The sequence below is a fragment of the Erpetoichthys calabaricus genome, chromosome 14, assembly GCF_900747795.2.
Source record: "Erpetoichthys calabaricus chromosome 14, fErpCal1.3, whole genome shotgun sequence".
Classification (NCBI taxonomy): Eukaryota; Metazoa; Chordata; class Cladistia; order Polypteriformes; family Polypteridae; genus Erpetoichthys; species Erpetoichthys calabaricus.
The window spans coordinates 55,920,319-55,947,744 of record NC_041407.2 but is presented as its reverse complement, the minus strand read 5'-3'; the positions used below and the strand labels follow the sequence as shown (position 1 = coordinate 55,947,744).

Below are 27,426 nucleotides of genomic sequence, written 5' to 3'. Positions count from 1 at the left end.
TGATAATAAATTGCTTCACGTGAGCACACTCCCTAATTAAGAGGAGAGCTTTCTACATGATTACTTATATTTTCCAAACAATATTTCACAATTTCTGTCATTGTATGTAAACTTATAGGGACAACTGTATATATTCTGTAGGCAAGATTCAAGGATTTGAACTTAATGTGTGACACTAAAGGGAGCCAATGTAGTTATCCAAAAAGAAGAGTGACATGTGCCTGCTTTGGCTGGTTGAACACCAGATGTGCCACTTCATTTTGAATCTTGTGCAGAGGCTTGGTGACACATGCTGTTACTCCTGCCAGCAGAAAGTTGCAGAAGTCCAGACGTAACAAGACCAAAGACTGGACCAGGAGATGTGCTGTACACTCTGTCAGATATGCTGTTATCTTGCAAATATTGTATAGCGATAATAGGACAAGCTGAACGGAGATGGGGTGCTGAATTGGGTGCTAGGATAACAAAAAGGTCTATCTTTGACAGGTTGGACTGGAGATTCCTTCATCCAGATTAAAAAATTAGTGAGAACCGTAGAGATTAGTGGCTAATACTGGGTAGTCCTCTGGATGAAATGACATATAGAGCTGTGTTTCATCGACATAGCACTGATAAGAAAAATTCATGGGTCATAATGATTGAGCCTAGTGAGAAAGTGTAAAGATAGAAGAGGAATGGGTCTAACACTGTTCCTTGCGGCCAGCTTGGCATACCTTTGACACCTCTCCTCCTCAGGACACACAATAGGATCTGCTTAAAAAGTAAGACAAGAGCCACCTGAAGGCAGTTGCAGTGATGGCAAGATCATAGATGGTGGCATGAATCTGTGTCAGAGGCAGAGGAGAAATCTACCAGGATATGGACAGATGACATGTTGACAGTGTTAAGTAGTGCTGTCTAAGTGGAATAGCCCATCTTCAACTCTGACGGATTCTGAAAAAGTGGTCTGTTCTGTAGAAGAAAGGAAGAGACTTGGTTAGAGGCAGCATTTTCCAGTGTTTTGGACAGAAAGGAAATGGACTGGTCTGTAATTACTTACTTCAGATGAGTCTAGTGTGGGCTTCTTGAGAAGGGGAGTTATTAATGCATTGTTGAGCATTGTAGGAAAGATGCCTGAACAGAGTGAGATTTTGATGATGTGTGTAACTACAGAGATGGGTGAGAACGGTAGCCTGGAGGAGATATGAGGGGATGGAGTAATGTGGACAGGATGTGGAGTAAAAAGAAAGGAGGTTGAAGACAGAAGGGAAATGGGAAAATGTTGTGGTGTGTTCAGGATGGAGCTGAACTGATTGTTGATGACAGCCACCTTTCCCTGCAAAACGGTTGCAAAGTCATTAACAGTCAAGTAGGTTGAGGGTTGAGGCAGTGAAGGTTTGAGGAGTGAGGTGAAAGCAGAAAACAAGCTATGAGTATAAGAAGTGCTGCTAATCCTGTTTTGAAAGAAACTTACCTTAGCATTGGTAGTAAAAGAAGAGAAAAAAGAAAGAAGAGATCAATACTTATCCAGGTCAGCCTGAGCCTTTTCCTTTCAGCTATCATAAGCTTCATTGATCTCATGGAACTTCAGAAAGCCATGGCAGGATGGTATTTAGTGTGCAACCCTAGAGGAGAAAGGACAAACAGCATCAAGGCAGGAAGACAGAGATGCGCAGATGGTGTCAGTAGCAGCAATGATATCAAGACAGGAGAAGTGAAAAGGAGAAGGGAGAGTAGAGGAGACGAGGGAAGAGGAACAGGTAGGAGAGAGGTAATGGAGGTGATTGAGGTAGGACTCAGTGGGAGGAATGGCAGTGAGTTAAAAGGGAAGAAGAAAAGAGAACTGACTGAAAAAGTTGTTCTATATGTGTAGTTGAGTGACAGTTGCGTTTGTGGGTATGCAGTTCCATGAGAACAAGATTAAGATGTTTACAAGCTTTGCAATTTGGTGGGGTTGTAGAAATGTTACAAGTTGAAAAGAAAAGAAGAAAAAGGAAGTCTGTAGAAAAAAGACTGTCCAGGCAGATGTTAATATTCCCAAGGATTAGAAGTGGAGTTTCTTCATCTGGAATGAAGGACAGCAGCATGTACAGTTCGTCAAGGAAGTTTTTTTGCAGACCTGGAAGGTGATAAAGAACAACTGCACTCAAAAGCAGCATTATTCAAAACAGTACTCGGGGTGTGAATATCCAGTTTGTGGAGACCAGTATACCTAACCTTACAGTGGACTGACCAGTATGGAAGAAATTGAATATGAGGAAAGAGCTGCTAGCGTTGCCATGTTTCGTGGATGATTCAATGTTTCAGTTAATGCCACAACTTGGAGTTCACTTCGGGTGTACAAATGCTGGAATAATGTCTGCTTTTTTGACTGCAGACTGACTGTTCCACAGGTCAAAAGAGAAAGGAGTCTCCGAAGTGGGTATTCTCTCTGTTATTGTCTTCTGTTAGTGGGATGAGAGACTTAACTTGTAGTAATCACAACAAGGTGCTAAAAACACAAATGTTCACAAAATATTAATAGTTTACTTGGTTGACAAGAATATCCACATCCTTGGGTAGACTCGCAGCCTTTACACAAGAAGTTCTTTACACATGGAGGGCTGCGCACGAGGGCTGACACTTTATGGATGTGCTGAAAAGCTCTGAACTATTGAACATTTGATGAAGCACAGTTGTGAATATGGAGGTAATTAGCAAAACAAAACCAGAGGACAGCACTCATGAAAAAGACAGAAACAGTTTCAGCAAAGCAGCAAAAGAGGCAGATAAGTCCCTGACCTTTCCCGAAAAACCTAACTCGCCAGTGCCTCACACCAAAGGGAATATCCAGGTCTACAACTCAAACAAGGTTTTGCCAAAAAATAGCACCAAGAAACAAAGTTCTCCACCTGACTTCTAAAATTTGCTTCATCCCCCTTATCAATACACCTAAAAACTTCTGAATCAAATGAGAATTTATGCTACTGACATGGTTTTATATTTTTAGTCTGATGTGTATAGAGTGAAGAAAAAAGGTGATTGGACTTTTCATTGTGCTGCTTCAATGTTTCTCACATCTGTATCAGAGACAGTCCTTGAACCTCATAAACTGCGGCCTGCCAGACTGACAGTCCATTATCCAGAACACTATAGGCTCATCTGCCTGCATATCACTGAGTTTACCCCCCAACAGAGATGGCTAGATGGTATTAAAGGCATAAGAGAAATTAAAAACATTATCTTTACAGTGCTTCCAGCCTTCTCCAGGTCATAATAGGCTTTGTGGATGGATAACAGGATCTTCCATTCTAATTTTTGCTCAATAGGCAAACTATGGTAGGTCCAAACCTTCTTCCACAAGAGGACTCAAATAGTCCAGCACCAGCCTCTCAAAGATCTTCATGATGTAAGATGAAAGTGTCACTGGTCTGTAGTCACTACATGAGGAGGCACCTGCCTTCCTTGGAACAGAAACAATGCAGGATGTTTTCCACAGTTTAATGTCATAAATACCAAAGTAGATAGATAGATAGATAGATAGATAGATAGATAGATAGATAGATAGATAGATAGATAGATAGATAGATAGATAGATAGATAGATAGATAGATAGATAGATAGATAGATAGATAGATAGATAGATAGATAGATAGATAGATAGATAGATACTTTATTAATCCCAAAGTAATGAAATATACATAACCCAAGAGACTTAATAGGAAGAAAATCATTATGCAAAATTGGTCCCATTGAAAACTTCCAAAATGCAAAAGGAGATTGTATTAAATGCCTAATGTAGTTTTAACAATATGTCAACTGTAAGGGAAAGTGTTAGAACAAGAAATCAAGAGAAACACAAGTGCCTAGGTATTACATCAGCCATGGGTATCGATCCCAAAAAAGTTCCATGAGAAATCTGAAGCATGAACATGAACTTCGAGCCTATGGATTTGAAGGAAAATGGTGTTAATTTCGATCATCAATCCATCCATATTTTGCATCAGCATAATCAAATGTAAGAATCATGGCCAGACAACATCAGTCTCAAGACGGGTACCAACTCTGGGCAGCATGACAGTCCAGCACACACAACATACACATTTACACCACTGGTTGTTTTTCACCACTGTACCATTGTTGCTAATTTCATTTTAAGTGAAAACACTGGCAGTAAACTATTTTTTAAAAACTAATTTCAACAGGCAGCATAATGTTTCATAACTACAGCTGCGTCTATCATTTCAGGTACAGGATATTGATTTTTTTGCGGTATGGAAAGGAGGACTTTGACTGAATTTTATGTTAATACAATATTTGCTTTGTTTTCTGAAATGTTAAGAAAAGAATTTGGATTTCAAAGAAACTAAGTCAGTTCCTTGAATGTGTGAGTAACATTTCAAGGTAAATGTGTGGTATTGAGTAAATCAAGATCATATGATAAGGCAGTTCTTTTTTGTTCGGGATATTGTGACAAACTGGGTTAGCTCCATGCTTGTTGCTTGCTTCCGAGGACCTCTTGAACTTGGCACCATTGATAGTCATGAGCTGGGCAAATGAGGACACACACAGAACTAAAAGAACTAAATTAAATCTGCTTTAATCCATAAATTCTAACAAACTATATATAATATTGAAGAAGTGAGAAGTCAAGCAAAATGACACTTTTTTTTGGCTAGCTAAATAGATTACAATATGCAGAATCTAATACTTTGAAACCTACAGTAAATCACACATGGAAACAATCAAATTGCATATCTCATTATTCTGTAATAGTCAAGAATTCCTTGGGAATCTCTTTCGCCTACCAAACAAAAAAAAAACAAGGTAAGAAAACATAAACAGTTAAGTTAAATATCCACCAAATAAACACAAAAAAGCTACAAATAATAATGTTTCTAAAAAAGGAAGCTTAATAGTTATTTTTTGTGTAGAAATTTAAGTCTCTGTCACACTACCTAATTACAGTAAACAGGTTGTGAATGAGAAAATTCAGAGCTGGACCAATAATCTCACCTCCAAGATATTTTTCAGGTGAGGTTACAGTATTTGAGAAACCTTGTCTAGGTGGATAATGACAATCTATGACTTGGACCATCTGTCAGAGAAAAAAATTCATCCAGATAGTTCTTCATAATGCTGGAAAAAGATGATAGCAAGTCTAAGCAATGCTTAGGCATGCTTGTGTGTAACTTATAACTACATCATTTAGAAAGAGTATGTTGTTTATTTGTGTGGCTTTGTGTAATCATTGTTTCAATGCTTGTTTTTCTTTTCATTTTTTTTTTCATAAAATTAGAAGTGGATCTCAAAATGTATGTTCACACCATTGTTAGTGTTGTTATGCAGAAACAAGCTCATGTACATAACAAATGCTGCAGATCACTTAATAAGGCAATTTTCTTTTTAACTACTGTTTATATTGTCAATAGGCGTCATTAGCAAATAATCCCTTTGTCAGTTTATGAATGCATGTTCCTTATTTTTCATCTATGATTTCAATTCCACTTAAAAGAAGGCAAAAACTGTAGTGTACATTTATAATGCTAAAGAAGAACACTGGGAAAAATCCTTGTGTAGAGCCATTACCCATTTTCAACTCTGACAGGCACACGTATTTTCCTTCTAAAGTCTTATAGTACAAAAAATCGGGAGTGGTCTCCCCTAGACTTTCTCGTATACTCAGATATGGGGATGGATATTTAAGAAGTAAACCACAAGACAATGATTATACGTTTATATTATGTATATTAAAGAACCATCAACAGCAAATCAAATCAAATTCATAATATATTGAACAATTAATATAAAAGTAAAGTTGAGTAAATCAGACTCTGCAGCTGCATGAATAAAAGATAAATACCATTTCCAGTTAACGAAAATAAACCAAAAGTTTATAGAAATCTATGTTTTGTGCCTAATACTTGTATGCAAAATTTGATTGACCTAAGTGAAAGCGTACTCAAGTTATCGTGTTTACATACACACACACACACACACAGACAGACACACAGACATAATTCCAAAAATGGTATTCTCTGACTCAGGGAGGTCTAAAACATCAAGATTATTCAAAATCTCAAAATTGAATTTTTGGAGGATTCCAATACTTTCCTGATTCTTTGTATACGGGAAAGTCAGAGAGGTCTAAAATATCGAGATTTATCAAAATCTCGACATGGAATCTTCAGACGATTACAATACTTTCCCTACACTTAGTATACAAGAAAGTCAGGGAGGTCTAAAATGTTGAGATTCATCAAAATCTCGACATTGAATCTTCAAACGATTACAATACTTTCTCTATAGTTTGTATACAAGAAAGTAAAAAAGGTGTTTTTAAGCATTTTATAAATTGCATAGTTTAACATGTTTACCTTATGTAATACTCAATTATTCAATAAGGCCAAATGTTCAGCATATACAGAACTAAGTCACATTACCAGGGTGCTTTGTTGCCATGTTCGAGCAAGGAATCTGATTTCCAGTCAGTATCCAATGAAGTCACGTTAATTGCATTTATGTGAGTCCCTTTTCCCTTGTTTTTTCCTGCTTGTTTCTGTTCCTTGAATGAAATGGAGTGGTCTGAATACATATATTGCCGATGTATAAATAGACTGAGACAAATTTGCAAGCTTTATATTCCATTGCTTGTTTGTGCGGTTCGAGCTATAGTAAATCAGTAGTTAAGAAATAAACCAAGGACTTTGTGGCTTCCAGCCCAACTTCTTATTCCAAACTATTTGCTAATATAGTGAATGTTGCTATGTATTAATTTTAGCATCTGCTGAACTGTCATCACATTTTAAATTGAAACACATATGCTATTTTTGCATAAACACTGAATATGAAATTGTGTTTACATAAATAATGGATCCAGCAGTATTTTATATCACTGAGCACCACACTTAGGGCAACTTGTACGTGCTTTAGTTATAAAAAAAATTTAATATGTTCTAATCTTGTGAACCATCTTTCAGAAATATATGTGCAATCACAGCAAACCTGAAAAGTTGACACATATTATTATATTCATTTTTCACATTGTTAGGTTTACAAGTCTAGAGAGGTTTACATATTTACAAATACTGTAACATAAAAACAAATTGCTGTATAAATTAGAGTAAAAACAACCCAAACACCTTGTACAAAGTGTTGATTTTAATGTAAATTAACTAACATCTAAATTTATCTTTACAAAATTATTTCAATTGTCATAGATACATCATTTTTCATATGATTATACTTTGCAACAGAGCTTTCAGTCATTATACCTTTTCTCAAAAAATTTTAAACACCTAGTCACATTTCATGAATGCGTAACATCTTAATAAGCAAAAAAAAAATACACAGTGTCTGTGCCATTTAGAGCCATCTCCTTTTAGCATTTCTCTCTAGAAAATAACCATCTGACTCCATCACCCTGTGTCAGGCCCTAATCAGCAGTACTAATAAAGAATATAAACCCTAATTAACCCACCCATGAGTCTACTTGTCAGCTCAGGATAAAATACAAGTTTTTCTCAGAATTCAGCTGATAGATAATATTCATGAAAGCACCTGTACCGTGATGCTAGATGGTTTGCCATGGTTGATTTTTAGTTCAATTCATGTTACATAAATTTTATAAGAGGGTATGAACGAACTGGATCCTGCCAATTGAAACAAGTTTTAATTAAACAGACTATTAACATGGTTTTTTTTTATGGTGTCCACTGTAGGACATTGTCATTTCTCACTTTCACGGTCATTTTCCATCAATATTTGCCACCTAACGTGTGTCTGTTGTCTTTTTTTCCTTCTTGCTTCATGTTAGAATCACTCGTCACCCTCCATTTGATTCTAAAATCAACCATTGTCAGGATTCACTTATCGTGCATCAAACATTTTTTTAGCAAGGTGTCATTTGATTTATTTATTAGTTGTCATGCAGTTGTTTTTGTTTTTACAGTTGAACATGATTTATATCTTATGTTTTTCCTTGTCATGTTTGATTTTCCTTTCTTACTTCTCATTTGTTACTTATTGTTTTTCACTCCTTGGTCATCACTTTTCCCTCATTTGTCACTTCTCACACACTGCGGTTCAGTTCTTACTTATCACTTATCATTTATCATTCCCATACTCAGTTCCCAAATGTGGTATTTTACACTAAATTGGGTATATACAGTATATTGCAAAGTAAACTGTGAAACAACTGAATTGAACACATTATTCTCCAGTTTTTTTTTTCTCCTGGATCTTGTAGTTTACATTAACTTGTGAACTTCAGAGCTGTGGTGTGCAGTGTGTAATACTTTTGGTATGATTTTTTTTCTTCTGATGGACTGTCTTGAGCTTAACAATATTTCAGAACAGCACCACATATTATGACTGTAAACAAGCAGGGCTCAATGTAATGTATCTAGATAGAGGTTACCTCAACCTACTCTTTATCCATAGAACAGGGAGATGTAGTGTCCAAGCCGTCCCAGGAGGCCCAGAAATTTGTGAGGTTGTAAAGAGAGTTTTAACCGGTAGAAGAGACACCAATTAGATACAGGGCATCTCAACCTAATAAAGTTTTGGCTTTAACAAGTGAAAGCAGGGCGTTCTAGGTCCTTTTGGTTTGCCCTGGATACTATCAGAGACAACAGTTTTGAGTCTTATCAAGGCCCTCTGGGAAAAAAAAACCCTTCGAATTGAACATGACAAAGAATACTTTGGAGTGAGAGTGTTAGTTAAATGATAGCGCTACTCCTAATGATTCCTTACATATGATCTTATTACCTTAACAACACTGACAATAATAGGTACAGCAAGAGTTGTCAATTAGATGAACAAAGTGGCAAGCTAAAATGTGGTAGTCATTGAATAATTGTAAAGAAGATAATTGTATACATACTATAATGCACTTGTAGGAACAGTTTCTTTTTTTGTGATCAGTTTCTGATTAATAAAATTAAATGAAAATCAACATGCCAGAAGGAGAAGCAATTATTATGTGAAATAAACCCAAACTGCACGCTTGTCACCCACTCCACCCCATTCCATGTCTTGCATTATACTACTACCAGGAACCACAGCAGTGCTAACTGACCACATCACTATATCTGATCAATGGAGCGACAGCATCAAAAGTTTGTGTTCATAAAAGATTAAAGTTTGGAAGCAGCAGAATTCAAGTCATTCATAGAATCACTGGATACTACATTGATTTGTGATGCAAACAGCTCCAAAAGAAGACAATTGTAAAAGGTAGACAGCCATTCCTTCAGTGTAATGAGGTTTGGAGTCTTCCATCTAGAAGCTAAGAGATGTTTAGCAGCTACTGTACCCAAGCAGAAAAATGTATGTTTGTGCACAGAGACCATGAGAACTAAAAGTTCTAGAAGTATGAAAACATGTGGTGAGGACAGGACTAGGAGCTGATAGCAGTGAAGAAATTGATCAGGAAGTTAGAGGCGAGAAATACAGAACAGGAAGACAAAATGAATACATATGCCTAAATATCCCTGGGACAACATATGGGCAGAAAGTGACCAAGAGGATCTGAGCCGTGGGCTACTAAATGTAGCTTGTAAGGAGTAACATACTATATAATCACTTAATAGCATCACATGCTTATTATAGGTGGGTAAGGTTATAAGTCATTTTTGTATATTGCCTACCTTCCTTCAAGTTTTATGACAAGTTTGAATAGCATATGACACAATGGGTCCAAGAAAAGTTTGGCGGTCCAAATATTCAAAGCTGGGTGTGCAATAGCAGAGTCAATGCAAAACCAAGCTGGTAAGATTGAAGGGCTTCATCAATTCCAAAATGGATGTAATACATAAGCACAATCGTGTAATTAAAAATCTGGAAGTGAAATACCTGCATCATCCCTATTCCAGAATAACGTTTTAGTCTGAGTTTCCTGCCATTACAAAAACAGTTGGAGAGCAGAGAATGAACGTAACCAGTAAGATGGGGGAGATGTAGAGGAATCATGGGGCTTACGGAGTTAAGTATGCAAACAACATTCATCTTCACACTGGCCAGCTGGGACTGAAAAGATTTTGGGATATTTGATTGAGGATTTGAAGCCTGAGAAGGCACAATGAAAGTCTGAGTTAGAAATTTCACTGACGAAGGAGGATATGTCAATAGCCAAATACTTGGACTAGTCAGTTGGAGTAGGGAGGATTTCAGCCAATTAATCTTATATTCTGATATAATTTCAAAGGATTTGAAAAGGTCTAAACCATGTGAAAAAAGTGGGATGAGAGAGGGCAACCCTGTCTGGAACCCTTCTTAATAAGAAAAGGAGAAGATACATCTGAATTTGTGAGAAGCACAGCTGAAAGAGCAGAGCATTATGTTTTATGTATGTCCAAAAACTCAACACTAAATCCCATCTTGTCCAGGACCTGACAGTGAAATACCCAGTTTAACCGATCAAATGCCTTCTCAACACCTAGGGAATATAAATCTGCAGGGAAAGCAGTCTTCTTAGAGAATGTGAGGCAAAACAGAGGTGGATAAAACCAGTTTGACCAGGGGGGATCAGTTTATGAATAACAGACTGAAGTCTGTGTGCCCAGATTTTAGTTAAGAGTTTCACATTTTTAATTCACTGGGGATAATGCTCCGAAATTCTGACATTTGGTATGGTCTTTGCCTTATTTTAATCGGAGAGTGATGACTGCAGTGTTTCGTCTCTGATTTAATTACTGTAAGGAAATGCCTGCAGTCAGCATTTGGAAGAGAGGTAAAGAAAACTGTTCCTAAAATGTGTAAAGTAACAAAGGCCATCAATGCCTGGGATTTCCATCAATCTCAGGTCTTCCTTCAGCTCATCCAGAGGGATAGGGGTGTCCAAACACAAACATTCTTGCTCTGAAAGGTGAGGCAAATCCAGTAAGTTACGGAGGGAGACATGGGCACCTCAGAAAACATTGGAGTTGTAGTTGAGAAACTGATTATTTACAGTAATTTCTCATGTTTATTAGTGATCCTTATGGAAGGGATAGAAGGCTCACTACAATGGACAAGAAGGGCCAAGTTCATATTGGTTTGGGCCTTCAAGTATAATAATGAACTCTAGTGTGATGCATCTGAAATTCTGTTCATTACTGTAGGAGGTAATTTAGTAATAACAGTTCCTTGAAGTGCACAATATGAAGTCATTTTGTATCTACTAAACAACCAATGATAAGGTTGCAGAAACCATCTGTATCAAAGGCATCAGTTATTAAATGATGAACTCTGAGGGAATTAAGACATGATGTGTCGGGACTCTGGGACCTTTTTGTGGACCTTTGAAAAGAGGAACTTCACTGCTGTTGACATATCAGTGTTACTCAAGTGCCTGTGAAACAAAAGTTGTAGATACCGTTTGATTATGATTGTTAATACTTCTGTAATGTGTGAATCCTACATACGTTGGTCAACATTTTTAAAGGCAGACAGCTAAAGTGTGTGCTTTAGTTACAAAAGTACTGTACTTGACCAACATTTAAGGGAAAGCTAATGCTGGGCTGATAAAGAAATGAAATATGACCATTAAATCAGACACTGAAATCATATTGTGATTATTATAATAATTAAAGTCATTTATGCTGGAGGATTAGAGTATGCTAAAATGGACAGATTTTTGTACCAGCTCAAATGATAATGTTTATTTTGAGAAAATCCTGTGAGAAGATACCAATATTGTATATACTACTCATGTTACATGACTTATTTTTTCTTGATATATTTTTTTCTTGGTTCAAAGTGCAATGGGGCATTTCAAACTGGTTAAAAACACCTAGGAGAAATAATGAAGAAGATTGTATTAAAAACTTTGAACATGTGCATAGCTAACTATGAATCATTATGAATAGCTGCAAATCCTTTGTTTAAAATGTGTAAAATGTGTAGCTGATATTAAATGGCAATGTTTTTTGCAAAAATTAATGGCCATTCTTTTACTAGTGGGGTGTTGTTAATATGATTTTAGGCTGGTTAACAAGGACAATCCAAAAACAAAGGTTTCTGCCTATGTTTGGGGAGTGGGTGTGAATCTGTTCATGAAAGGTTTCTTAATAACACTGCCTTTTTTCTTCATCTCTACAGGCTGACAGGTTTCCAGCTGCCAACCCCTATTGTCAGCACAGGCCCCATCATTACTCTATGGCTGCTTTCAGATTATGCTGTTAGCGGACAGGGATTTAGGGCAGTTTATGAAGGTAAGGATCACATTTGGTTATTCCTGCAATGTGTCAGATCTCACTGTCATCCTGCCAAATTGCCTGGTTCTTCAAATCACTCAGGTTACCTTACATTCAGCTTTTATTCTGAATGTGTCCAGATCCTGCAGTATTTGTGACAGAGTTTCACTTTTGTTTAGTAGCAGGTAGTGTGAATCTTTCACTTGAAAAGAGGCTGACTAAACAAAATGTGTGAAATGAACTTCTGCCGTAAAGGAGAGCATTCGAGCCTACTGAGTTATTGCCCCCTCTTTTTACATTAGGAATAAATCCGTCTCCTAAAATTGAAAATGTTTAGCATGCACTGGAGTTCAGCAGCTTTGTTTTCTTTTCATTCCCATGCATAAATGAATATTTTAATATTGAGATATGGTGCTGAATTCTCAACATGTTTCCTTATCGCTTATATTGCATTTAACATCTCCAAGCTAATTGCAAAACTATATATTAGAATGCATAAACTATGGATGTCTGTATGACTAATAAGCTTTCAATTAGCTAATATTGTCTCCTATGCCGTCATCATCATAATTTTATACTCTTTACCATTTCAAGTAGTTTGAGAGGATTTGGTTCATCACAGCTGGAATTATTTGTTTTGTGGAAAGTAATTCAAACTCAAAACTCTTTTTAGAACGAGCTTAATTTTGATTAAGAATATCAGAATTTGAAAGAAATCCTCAAAAGCTGTTGGTGTGAAGGCTTCATTACAGTGACTGAATCAGCGGCACTCAGTACAGTCTTGACTGCATCCAAGCTTGTGGTAGCTTGATATTGTCTCAGTATAAGTGAATGTGAGCAACTGTGCATGTGACAGACTTGCCTGCTATGTAAGGTGTGTTCTTGACTTATAACCAAAGCTGCTGGGCTCACAGTATGGATGGATGGATGGGTGGGTGGATGAATATTGAAAAAGATTAGTCCTTCTGGAACTTCAAAACACTGGACTGAAGATGTTCTCTGACGTGTCTCTCCCTTCTTGCTGTGTCAGGCATTAAACCAACATACTGTAAATGTCCTGTTTAGCTTGTTATTGGTTTACAGTGAATGTTTTATTTTTTTCATTGTCTGTTAAGACTTTTTATTATAGAGAAATTGTCTGTAGGCTGTTATATGGGGTACTTTAGGCAGTGCGTTTATAATGTTACTTAGTTAGTAGAATTTGTATTTAAATATGCTGTGCTTCCATCGGAATAACACTGCAACTTGAATGCATCTTATAATTACAAGAATCAACCTCTCCTTTAGGCAGATGATTTTTCTTGTAATCACACAGAATGTAAAAGATAAATATAGTCTAGTTACTGTGTTAAGTAATTGCCAAGTAATTAAACAATTTCATGCCTTGTTTGATTCCTTTGAATTATAGTATTACTTGCTTTCCAAAGGCTGTTCTCATTATAAAAGGCTCTACCCAAAATAAAGATTAACTGGTAGCAGCCAGAGGGTTTCACCTCCATAGCTGAGACCAACACAAAACTGCCTCTTGCACCTCACCTGGCAAGTAAAAAAATGATCCATAGTAGTTGTATTTCACAGGCAGCATTATTTCCCACTCATTTTGTGTTATCTCTCTGTTACTACATTGCAGGAGTTCTTTGCAGTTGTAAAGTTTAGGGGATATCATAATTGTAAGTGGCACGGCAGCCCAGTGGTTAGCTTGAGTCCCGTGCCCAGTTGTTGTCTGTATGGAGTTCGTCTGCTCACTGGGTGTCAGGTTAATGGGAGATTATACGTATCAGTGAGATTGTGGGTGTGTGCATGACTGGCACCCCATCCAGGGATGGCTCCTGCAATGCACTCGATGTTGTCAGGGTACACTCCAGCCTACCATAATCTTGTGTTATTATAAAGGCACTACATGCACGTAAATGAATAAGTTGCAACGTTTATAGCTGCATTAGAAAAAACACATATGCATTGTATGATTTTTTATCTTTATATATGATTTTAGGAACCATTATTTTTATTTTTTATTTTTTGGGTTGGAGGATGCGGTCTACTAATCAGTGACTGTCTTAGATTCATTTAAGAAGAACAAGAACAGAATGAAATACTGTACACTGTGTTATTACTTGGTAAAACTGACTGACAAGAAGCTGAATACCTATCCAAATACAAATTACATTTGTTCAGTGTTTCTAAAAATTAAAATCAATTAGGGGTGCTTTAGCCCTCTGCCTTTCTCAATAAATTTTCCTTAATGGCCAAATTCTTTAGATGAATGCCCAGATATAACTTAATTAGTTCTCCTATTTCTGTTTTTCTTCTCTTCTGCTCTTCATAAAATTAAAAGCTGCAGAAAACAGAGATATAAATTAAGCAAAGGTTTGATATCTGGTGCATTGGAAAATCTACCTTAAAGAGTAATACACTGAGGCATGATAGCTGCAGTTGCTGCTACTTTTAGAACACATGAATAATGTGGACGAGAACAGGCCATTCGATCCAACAAAGCTCACCAGTCCAATCCACTTAATTCTTCCAAAATAACATTAAGTCAAGTTTCAAAAGTCCCTAAAGTCTGACTGTCTACCACAATACTTGGTAACTTGTTCCATATGTCTTTGGTTCTCTGTGTAAAGAAAAACATCCTAATGTTTGTGTGAAATTGACCCTCAACAAGTTTCTAACTGTGTCCCCATGTTTTTGCTGAACTTATTTTTAAGTAACTGTCTCGATCCACTGTACTAATTACCTTCATAATTTTAAACATGTCAATCATGTCTCTTCTTAATCTTCTTTTGCTCAGCTCTTTTAGTCTTTCCTCACAATTCATTCCCTGCAGCCCTGGAATCAGGCTAGTTACTCTAATCAGACTAGTTTTTCTAAATCTGCCTAGTTGCTGTAATAAGCCTGGTCACTCAAAATTAGCGTAGTCATTCTAATTAGCCTCATTGCTCTAAACCAGTCTAGTTGCTCTATTTAGCCTGAAAGCTCTAAATCAGCCTAGTCACTCTAATCAGTCTAGTCGCTCTATAATCAGCCTTGCCACTCTTATTAGCCTAGTTGCCCTAATCAGTCTAGTCACTCTAAATCAGCCTAGTTGCTCTTATTAGCCTAGTCGCTCTAAATCTGCCTAGTTGCTCTATAATCAGCGTAACCACTCCAATCAGCTTAGTCGCACTAACCAGTCTAGTCGCTCTAAATCAGCCTAGTTGCTCTAATTGTCCTGGTCACTCTAAATCAGCCTACTCGCTCTGATCAATTTAGCTGCTCTAAATAGCCTAGTCACTGTTTAATCAGCCTAATCACTCTATATCAGCTCAGTTGCTCTAAATCACCTAGTTGCTCTAATTAGCCTGGTTCATCTTAATCTGCCTAGTCACTCTAAATCAGCCTAGTCATTCTAGCCATGTTGCTGTAAGTCAGTCTTGTTATTCTAATTAACCTGGAAGTTCTAAATCAGCCTAGTCGCTCTAATCAGCCAAATTGCTCTTATCAGCCTAGTCACTCTAATTCAGCATAGTCACTCATTTTTCACAAGACTTGGAGACAAGACCTTAACAGATACTAAGATACTAACAGATACTATACCTTAACAGATACTTATAAAGTCCCAGTGATACTTTAGAAGGTTGTCACCAATAGCATATTTATTAGATACTTACTCCTACATAATGGGACTGTAACAAAGGCTTTGTTTGTGTTAGAAGGCAATAAATACATGAACTACAGCAAGCTTTAAAAACATCATTTTAAAAGATTACCCATTACTGTTCCAGTTTTTACATATATGTCTTAAATTTATATAAGAAAAAATGGAAAAGTATCTCTGATGGTGAAGAGATTACAGTGAGGAATACATACAGACTTTTAATCGAGAAGTCTTTAATCTGGGTCATTTTTAAATATATACAATAGCTTCTTTAGCCTCACTTTGACTGTTAAGTGCAAGAGCTTGATGGATAAACTTAAGGTAGGCAGGCACAGCAAAGCTGGGCAACAGTTGTCTGAAATCTGCATGGTGAGGCTTTAAAATAGTGAGTAGACTGTTTTCAGAGGTTGTCTATAAATTTTATTAAGATTAAGAAGAAGAGAGTGATAATCTGAGTGTTGGAGTTTACCTTAGCATTTTTAAAATGACTACTGTTTCAACTTGGACTTGAATTAGTCAATGGACACTGTGGGCATCTCATCTGGACTGATTCAAGACAGCAGCAGCATTTGGTAAATGAAGTGTACTCATAATAAATTCATAAACACTTTTCTATAGAGAAAGCCACAATAAGGTTTTTGTAGATGAAGTAAACCCCAATGCTACTCATTTTGTATCATATTTGTAACAGTTTTGTTTTAACACTGTTTGTTCATTATAAAGTACTCTCTTTCTCTTGTTATTAAGGTTATTTATTGAATTGACTCAAGTTCAGTGTTTTCACTAGTGCACAACGTTGCAGTGCTTTTAAGAGCAATTTACACTGCAAACAACATGACCTCTGACTAGGTTAGGGTGGGTATCATTGTAAGCATTGTTGCCTCACAGAGAGTTGGTTTATTAGGAAAGACTCAGTTCCCAATGGTGGTCTGGAATGCACTGGGCAACCAGTTGATAGCGAGAGGCATTGTCCTTCCTATATCAGAGCCACCTTCCATTTCCCTGCCAGTACTGTGATAAATTCCAATTTTTATTACTGTGTTTCCAGTCTCCCTGAGTTTTGCTTTTTAGAATTTGCTAGTTTTAAAAAGCATATCCTGGTTATTTAGCCAAACATTCAACCCCTACCATGTGATGGTGGATGGTGTAGGGGGTCGTCTAATCTAATTTACTAAGTCTGATGAGGTCACTGTTAGTTTGTATTTTTGTTCTAGTCCTCTAACTTTCCTTGCGCTGTCCCAAAGGCAGGCTGGTGAAGTTAACTGGTAAACTTAAGCTTGCCTAGTTTGTGTCAGGACGAGTCTTCCCTGTAATGGATTAGCACCCTTTCCAGAGCTTGTCTTTGACCTAATGCTGTTTAGAGGGGCTGAATTGGAGTAATTTATTTCCCTAAATTCATGGGTCACTTGATGAAAGGGGGAAATTAATATATTTTATCTAAGATGTTTAAATTTGATACATTCAAGTGTAAGTCTAAGGCTTGCCACAAATAGTAATGTAAGAAAAGGTTAAGCTGAATCATGCTGTAATACAGGAATACAACATAAATACAGTAGTTTGTTCATTGTTTTTTGTTTATCTTGCATCTCTGCTAAGGTATATAGATTCAAATTACACTTTATTACCTGAGAAATAACATTTTGGCATATTTTCTTGAACAGGTTGCTCTTTAATCATTTGTAATCTAGTACATACATCTAAATTTAAACGCAGATGCTGACTTTCAACTCAGGCTACTTTTGCTAAGTACTCTTCAATGTATTATAATATTTCATTACATTTATTATATTTCCAATTACATGTGGATTGCACAGTAATTAATGCTGCTGCCTCATGAGTACAGTTTTGAGTTTGATTCCCATGTGCAGTTTGAATATCCTGTAAAAACTAGCCCGGCTACAGACAGACACAACAACGCAGTGTCCAACAAACACACGTTTATTTACAGCAATTATATACAATATTTACAATTCACATTCCTTGGCTTCTTTGGCCGCCTCCACTCCTGTCCCACAAGCTCCGTCCTTCTTCCACCCGACTCCGGCTCAACTATGCCATCTCGAAGGTCGTGTAACACCTGGTAAAACGACTTGGAGAACAGAAGAGAAACCTCTGGGTCACGCCGAGCCGCAGGCACAAACAGAGCATTAGCCGGCGGAGGACTTACCTTTTGATCAGTCCTACTCGCCGGCTGCGCACTGTGGAGCTTTCTTCCTCCTTCCGTCGGGTCCTCCCCCAGCTCGGGATGGATGTTCGTCGGCCCCGCCTCTGACCAATCATCGACGGGAACTCGACACACAACATCCAATCCCTCACCTGCCACAGGGAGGGACTTCCGGTCCTCCGCCATCTTCTTCTTGCTCCTGATGGGGGGCAAGTCTTGTGGCAGCTCTTCTGCTGTGGCTTCTCAAGACGCGGCGGATCCTCCCTTTTCTTTAGCGTCGCTGCCCCAACTTCACTATCAGGATCGACACACCCCGGCTGGCGACATGGATCCAGGCAGTCCCCTTCTGCAAAACAAATACAGGGCCCTACACGGCTGACCCCCGTGGGCTGACTGCCATAGGGCTTGGGACTCACCTCCTGGATCTCTTCTTTCGGAGCTCCTTGCCTCCTACTGGCTGCTTCCATTGATGTGCCAACCGCAGTCTTCACGTCGACGGCAAACGCTGGGGAATCCACAGCTCTCCTACCTTGCTTGCCCTGGGTGCTTCGCGGACTATCCGTGGTGCGTGTGCGGGCCGCTTCCATGGGGCGTGTGTGTGTGGTGGCCTGAGGTGCTGGACGCCTCACAAAATTATTTAATGGAGTCCCCGCCTTGTACCAGGTGGAAAGTCCCATCTGGGATGCCATTGTGAGCTCGGGTCCGAACACCATCAGACAAACACCACGTCTTTATAAAACACAAGTTTATTGAAGCACAGTTCCACACAGCACCCAGTGCTCCCGCACCAATCACCCTCCACAGGCCTCTCTTCTAGTGTCTGTGGGCCACCTTTCCTCTCCTCACAGGAGCTTCGTCCTGCTCCCACTCCCGACGCTAGCTCTTGGATTGCAGGAAGGCAGCCCCTTTTAATTCCACCCGGATGTGCTCCAGGTGCTTGATGACGTCTTTCTGGCAGCACTTCCTGGTGTGGCGGAAGTGCTGCCCTTGCACACGGAAGCACTCCGGGCGTCCCAGGAAAGTCCTTCCTCCACCTTCCCAGGTGTGGCGGAAGTGCAGGTCTCCCTGACTCCACGATAATCGGGGTGCCCCCTGGCGGTGGCCACAGGCCCCTATAGGTTTGAGCCTCCTGGCTCGGGTCCCTGTGGTCCCCTCCTTATCCAGGGTGGTTGCCCCCTCATGGCCCGGGGGACGTACAAACTGCCTCCCAGTCCTTCCAGGCATCCCGGCTGGGTCTGGCCCCCAGCCTCCTGCGACAATCCTCATCATGCTTGCATGGGTCTTCCTTCATGTACACTGATTTTCCTACCAAATCAGTAAAGACTGGTTAGCTAACTGGCTGTGCCAAATTAACCTAGCGTGTTAGTAGACTTACTATGTTAGCTATGTTATATTAGCTTACTTGTTGTTACCTTTAAGTAAAGCTGCTATTTCTCTGAAGACCAAATTTTGATGGAAAAAAATGAATGATTATTGAAAAATAAATCTAATGTGCTAAGTCTATTTGCAAAATATAAAACCCTTTTTCCAATTGCTCCATCCATACTGAACTCTGTTGGTTATCTCTACATCTAATTTTCCATCTTGGGTGAACACTGATCCCAGATATTTAAATTATCCTCTCTTTTCAGTAGCTATCCCTGCAAGCTAACTTCTGAATCCTGATCATCATTAAACCACATATATTTTGTCTTCTTCCTATTTATCTTCAATCCTCTGTCTTCCAGAGCCCTTCTCCATTCTTCCAACTTCTTCTCAACTTCGTCTTTTATGGTGCTACACAACACAAATTTCATCAACAAAAAGTCTGCACCAGGGGAAATTTGTGTTTTATCCCATGACTCAACACATGCATAACCAGATCAAAGAGGTGAGGACTTAAAAAAGATCCCTTTGGTGCAGACCTACTCTAACTGGGATCTTGTCTGTTTAAACCCACCCAGATGTGCTCCAGGTACCTCGCAATGAGCGACTGCTGGCACTCCCTGGTGTGGCAGAAGTGCTGGCTGTGCACCTGGAAGCACTCCGGGTGTCCCTGATCTTCTTCCCCCCAGCACTTCCAGGTGTGGCGGATGTGCTGAGGGCCAGGGCTCCTCAGGCATCTGGGCGCCCCCTGGCAGTGACCACGGGCCCCTATAGGGTAGAGCTTCTAAGCTCTGTTCCCGTGGTCCTCAAAGCCACCAAGGCGGTCACCCCCTCATGGTCCTTCTGGGCATCCTGGCTGGGTACCACCCCCAGCCGCTTGCCACAATATGTATATATCCAACCATCCATCCATTTTCCAACCCGCGTCTGCTGGAGCCAATCCCAGCCAACACAGGGCACAAGGCAGGAACCAATCCTGGGCAGGGTGCCAACCCACCGCAGAATATGTGTATATATATACAGTAATCCCTCCTCCATCGCGGGGGTTGCGTTCCAGAGCCACCCGCGAAATAAGAAAATCCGCGAAGTAGAAACCATATGTTTATATGGTTATTTTTATATTGTCATGCTTGGGTCACAGATTTGCGCAGAAACACAGGAGGTTGTAGAGAGACAGGAACGTTATTCAAACACTGCAAACAAACATTTGTCTCTTTTTCAAAAGTTTAAACTGTGCTCCATGACAAGACAGAGATGACAGTTCTGTCTCACAATTAAAAGAATGCAAACATATCTTCATCTTCAAAGGAAACAGAGAGGAAAGCAAACAAATCAATAGGGCTGTTTGGCTTTTAAGTATGCGAAGCACTGCCGGTACAAAGCTGTTGAAGGCGGCAGCTCACACCCCCTCCGTCAGGAGCAGGGAGAGAGAGAGAGAGAGAGAGAGACAGAGAAAAACAAAGTCAAAAATCAATACGTGCCCTTTCAGCTTTTAAGTATGCGAAGCACCGTGCAGCATGTTGCTTCACGAAGCAGCTGCACACAGAAGGTAGCAACGTGAAGATAATCTTTCAGCATTTTTAGACGAGCGTCCGTATCGTCTAGGTGTGCGAACAGCCCCCCTGCTCACACCCCCTACGTCAGGATCAGAGAAAGTCAGCGCAAGAGAGAGAGAGAAAGTAAGTTGGGTAGCTTCTCAGCCATCTGCCAATGGCGTCCCTTGTATGAAATCAACTGGGCAAACCAACTGAGGAAGCATGTACCAGAAATTAAAAGACCCATTGTCCTCAGAAATCCGCGAACCAGCAAAAAATCCGCGATATATATTTAAATATGCTTACATATAAAATCCGCGATAGAGTGAAGCCGCGAAAGGCGAAGCGCGATATAGCGAGGGATCACTGTATATATATATATATATATATATATATATATATATATAAACATATATAAATAAGACTTTTGTTATTATTTTTCTTGAATATTATAAAAATCTTGAATAGAATTGTCTTGAATATTAATAAAGTATAATATGTATACATCTGTATACCTGTAGAGAGGTTAGATACAGAAGATACAGAAACTTTAAAATGAAAACTTTCAATCAACTTTAATAGTCATGTCTTATGACTTTATTTTTAAGCTCTTATTAATTCACTTTTTTTCCCCTCACCATAACTTTTCAGTTGGTAATGTACTATGTGATTTAATGATAATATGGCAGCCTATGCTGTATAAATTAAGAAAAAAAAAACTGGCAACCTTTACTATTAGATAACCATTGTCTTTTGTGCCAATAGTGTATGGAAGGAGTACTCATCATAATGGCTATCTGAGTTTTGTTGTCAATATTTCTCACCAACTACATCCATCTAACAGATGGTAGCGTTCAGTGTTCAGTGAGTACTGTCAATGTATTGTAGGTGAGAGCATTAGGGACGCTCTCTTACCTGCTTTATTTATTTATTTATTTATTTATTTATTTATTTATTTATTTATTTATTCACACATATATAATTTTTCATTTTCTTAATAACGGACTGACCTCATTTCACCAGTGGTGTTGGTGTCAATACTGTTCAGCTTGCAGTAAACATTAACTTAGACTGCCAACAATGGAGTAACCTATTTAAAGTTAGCTTGAAAATAAACATCAGGGAGCCTACATCCAAGATGAATGAAAAGTAGGAAACAGTGGGGTTATTTCAGCAGTGAGTTCTAGTATCGATCTGCCAACAAAAGGCTACCATAGCTTTCTTCAAAATGACCCACTTACAAGTAGAACCATCCACATTTACAAGTGTAAAGGAGAGAAAATTTAGGTACTTCACAACTAGTTTCTGCAAAATCTCTGGAAAATAATAGATAGTGATGATGTTATGGTGAGAATTGATGGGAAGAATATCTGCAGCACAAAAGGGATGGGATTTTTTGAGCTGAAATGCTTAGATAGGTCATGGACATTTTCATATATATAGTTATAGGTTGCATTAGTTGATTTCAGCTTTTTTCTGAAAACAGTCACTGTGCAGACAGAGAAAAATCAAAATCAGCTGAAGGCATAACATCTCAGAATAGATCTGTCACTTGAAACTGTACCAAAACCGGATAGGTGGGTTAGAACAGAGACAAATAAACAGATACATTTAATATTTATTTTGTTCAATGAATTATGGTATCATAGACATAAGATATATTTACTCTATAATGATTTTGTATTGAGGCCCTTTTTCAACAAAATTAAGTAATTGTGGTTGAAATGAAAGTCTAGGGTGGCACAGTGGCACAGTGGGTAGCGCTGCTGCCTCGCTGTTGGGAGATCTGGGGACCTGGGTTCGCTTCCCGGGTCCTCCCTGCGTGGAGTTTGCATGTTCTCCCCGTGTCTGCGTGGGTTTCCTCCGGGCGCTCCGGTTTCCTCCCACAGTCCAAAGACATGCAGGTTAGGTGGATTGGCGATTCTAAATTGGCCCTAGTGTGTGCTTGGTGTGTGGGTGTGTTTGTGTGTGTCCTGCGGTGGGTTGGCACCCTGCCCGGGATTGGTTCCTGCCTTGTGCCCTGTGTTAGCTGGGATTGGCTCCAGCAGACCCCCGTGAGCCCTGTGTTCGGATTCAGCGGGTTGGATAATGGATGGATGGAATAAAGTCTACCCACCGTACAAACATATGCATGTTCCACTTTAGTCAATGTCTATCAAGTACATTGTAAAAGTGACTTTTAGTTGTTTGTATATTATATTTAACATTAAGTCTTTGATTACTTTTGCAACTCCAGAAACTTCTCAATATTTCCATATATTTTTGGTGCAATGCTGCACCATGAAAAAGTCAGTCACTGGTAGCGTCGATGAAGTAAGGCTGCAATTAGTGGACATTACATTTGTCCAGGTTTTGAAGAATACTGCTCATAAATATATTTTATTTTTTTGGTATAAAATATCAAAATCATAGTTAATGATTCAGTTTTTCGCTAACTCCATACTTACAGGATAAGTTTGGTATTTTTTTATTTCTTCACAAACATGGTATTTCCATTATATGAACCGTATTCTAAAATTAAGCGTTTTTATAATTTTTAAAAAATATCTTGGCCGCTCTGGCACTTTACAGTGGAGGGGGCACAAAGTAAAAGCTTAAAAACACACACAACTTATCTTCTGTTAAAATGGCCGAATCTCATAAATATTCATGTTTTTTGTTCAAAAATGACATGTATAAACTATTTTATAATGTGTGTATAATTGCAAGATGTGGATCAATACCTGACAACTGTCTTGGCTTGAAAATGTATTTTATTTGTTTTTATGCTGTTCCTCCATGCCCCATAGCCCACAATGTAAAGTGCCATGCAGTCAAAATATGTTTTTTTAACTTTATAGAAAGTGATTAACTTTAGAACACAATGTTTCTGTGGCAAATGCATATATTGAAAGTTTGTGAAGAAATAACTTCAAAAAATACTGAACTTATCCTTTAAGAATGTGTTCTTTAAAATGCAAATAGTAGAAAGTTTGAAAATGTATGCATAGTGTAACATTCAGGTACGTTCATGACAAAGGTACTGTAACTGATAGGAAAGTTGTAGCATTTCACATGTTTATATTTACTTCATCTGTGAGTCAATTATCACACTTTTGTTTTTTATGTATTTTTGTAATGATAAATCATATTCAAAATTAACATCAATAATAGATTACAATTACATTTGTTAGTAGACTATAATAAATATATGGCTTTTAACAACACTTTACAACATTATGTAGCTAAAAATGTAGCCTAAATAGCCTTGTGGTGACTCAATAGCTTTCATACACCAGCAGATTCCATCTTAAGTGATGTAAAAATAGCACTGATTAAAATGCATTAGTGGTGGAGGGTCTGTGACAAACATGTTCAATTTTCTTAAACATAACATTTTTGAAAGTATACCCAATAGAATAGTATTCAATAATTGCCTAAAGAAAATAAGCCTCACATGTATCTATCTATCTATCTAATATTAGTTAGAAATTTATAAAAATGATGTACTGTAAATAAGTAAGAACTTGAATGGAACTGATTTATTATATAACAGGAGTACCAAAGGTGACACTAGTTTTGAAGTTTTTTTTTTTTTAAATTCTAGCCTGTAGATACACAGAAGCAAAAGCAGCTGTTGGGTCCAGATAAACTGTAACCTCAGTTCAGTGTGTTAAATGTTATACTACTAAGTAATTCTTTTAACATTAACAAACTATAATCCTGCCCTGTAACTGCTGTTTGCAGCACAATCAGCCATAGTGCTGTCATTCTTGCGTGTCCAGTGGATTTGATCTTCTGCCTATATATGAGCTGCAGCTCCCTTTTAAACCCATGTTGTGTTTATATCATTTAGGGGAGCTACAATTTTATAATTAAATTAGCTAAAACATCATTTAGCTACAAGTTGATAATGTTGATTGTTCACAATAATAATCTACAAATATTAGTTCAGTCACTTCAGTCTTATATATTTTTTACATACAGTAATTACTTTCCTTTTCAGTTCATTCCCAGAGAAGTCACTTTTTTGTACTTTTATGGCTAATGTACCTAAAGCTGCAGGACAGGGTGCTGATGAATGAGCTGCTCATGTGCACACCCTACCCAGTGTCTGACTGACATGCATTGGGCATCTGAGAGGCTGTCAGACGAGTAAAAGAGGAACTATACAAAATATACAACTTGGTGTTACCACTTCCAAGGTCTTGCCTGAAGAAGGGGCCTGAGTTGCCTTGAAAGCTTGCATATTGTAATCTTTTTAGTTAGCCAATAAAAGGTGTCATTTTGCTTGGCTTTTCATAATTAACATTCATAATGGCTAAAACGGTACAACACCCTAGTACTACAGTAAACCACAGTAATTCATAGTTGAAATCGCACAGAATGTTTCTGTGTTTTAGGATACTGTAGATGTGTTTGCAGATTTTCCACAGCTTTTCAATGGGAGACTTTGAAATTTCAAAACTTGTACAGCACACTCTGTTTGAGATATCTCAGTGAAAATTGATTTGTCTTAACAAATTTCTTTGAAGAATACCAAATTTCAACAAAATTGGTTCACTGAGGGCAGAAGTTGTTTGATATGAACAGACAGACAAACAGATAGACATGGCTAGCACAGTAGGTGCTCTGTGTATTATATGCAAATAACCTAATAAAAAGAAGCAGACATAATATGTTAAAATTGAGTACAAATGAATTACATATTTATACATTTTATACAGTTTCTTTTTAATATCTGAACTGGTACAAAATGAAGTTTCACTTTTTTCCCTCTTACACTAGCTCAGTTCATTACAGGGTCATAACGAATTTCATCTGTTCCTCCAAATCTGATGCAAGGCAGGAAGCCTCCTTGAACATAATGCTAGCCATCCATCAATATAAAATTGATATTAAAAAATGAACAGACAAAAACCTACATGTTTACAGTAAAAAATATTTCTGGTTCTCTAGTGCACAATAATAATATTTGTACCCAACCATAATTTTTTCAATGTGTCTCTTCATAGCAGAGATTTTATGGAAATCTTCTGTTTTATGTTTGGTATAGAATATGGTATTATATGCATTACATACATAACTACTTTATTTCTCTCTCACATTGCAGAAGGCATGTGAGGTCTACACCTAAGATCTTCATACATCTCTCTGCTTGGCACCCTGTATAGGCCATATCTTCTAACTCCAGGTTGCTCCAAACTCATCCTACATAAGTCATTTATGTGGTCATTTGCCTATTGAAATTTTTAAAAACACATAAACAAATGTGCTGTTTTAATGGAGAACATCCAAAAGGGCAAAGTGTATAACATAATGATTCAGCTTCTGACCAAGAATGGTAATGTCTAGTTTACACTAGAAATCTGAGATATGTCAAGAAAAGTGGCTAGCAGTTCTAAAATGGAGCCAAATCACAGTGTTAGCAGTGCAGACATGATATTTCTATTCAATTAAAGCAGAGCTCTGTCTATCTCTTTCTGACAAGAAACATATCACTCTGCATTATTGTAGGTCTCCTTTACACAATTCTAAATATTTAACAACCCAGAAGACAAACCGTGACTTAGCCTGTGATCTTGCGCTGCTGAATGAGCAAAAGATTTCAGGGCACAATGATTTTCCTTCCAGTATTTTTGCTGTCTTTTACAAGGTTTCTCTTTTCACTTCTTTTTAAACATTTCCAGTTTCCACTGTTTCTTTTATATTATTTGACAATGACTCGTTGTCACGTCAATTTAGCTATGTCACAGAACTAGGGCAGTTTGTGGGGGATTCCATATAATACATTTTATTTACTGTTGTTTGGAACATAATGACAGGGAATGTGAGTAGTCCAGGTTTGTCCTCATATTATTCTAACCTAATTTTATTTTTTAATATTCCATATTGATGAATAAAAACTGATCACAAAAAAAAATGTAACATGTATGGCTCAGTAGTAGTGGCTACAGTATGTAGTTAGTTAAACAGACAAATGGTGTGAGCAAAGCTTTCTGTATCCTGCCAAGAGGATAGGAATGTTTTTATTCCATCAACAAAAATAAGAAAATCACTCACAAATGCTTGCAGTAAGATGATCCTCATATAACTAAATTGTAAGAGTAATGTAATAACCATAGAAAAATGTAAGTTAGATAATTAGAAAGAGGAAAGAATGAACCATGGTCTAAATAATAACAGAACATCAGAATTCCTAATATGTAAAGCAGAAGTCAAAGTCAAAAGGAAACAAAGCAGAGTTCCTCAAGTATAATCGCGGGCCCTAATTATGATAAACTTAGTTTTTAAGAGTGAACCCCAAAACTAGAACTTTCTTCTTAATTAGGCAGGCACCATGCCATTAGATGTCACTGGTAATGATCAAACACTGCACTGCAGCATACGAGACAGTCACCTCATAATACTTTTATTGCAAGCTTGATTTTGTAGTCAATAGAAATCTCTATGTTCTCCAGCTGCTGGAGGGGTTTAGGAAGTACAGTTTTCTTATAAATTATATAGATGTAACAGGTTGTCAGTCACAAGACATACAAAGCCATGGCAATGCGGTAAAAGTAACTTAGTACTTTGTGCTTTTTTCAGTAAGGATGGGGCTCAGCTTGGTGT

At 37.9% G+C, this 27,426-nt stretch overlaps 1 protein-coding gene across 1 annotated transcript in view; it reads left to right on the top strand.

Annotated features, from left to right (window-relative positions):
• The window catches only part of csmd2 (CUB and Sushi multiple domains 2), a 991,046-nt gene that overhangs the window by 222,250 nt on the left and 741,370 nt on the right, over positions 1-27,426 (top strand). The window contains exon 3 of the mRNA XM_051919055.1: positions 12,040-12,152. Coding sequence (XP_051775015.1) covers positions 12,040-12,152 — 113 coding nt within the window. The remainder of the gene's footprint in view (positions 1-12,039; positions 12,153-27,426) is intronic.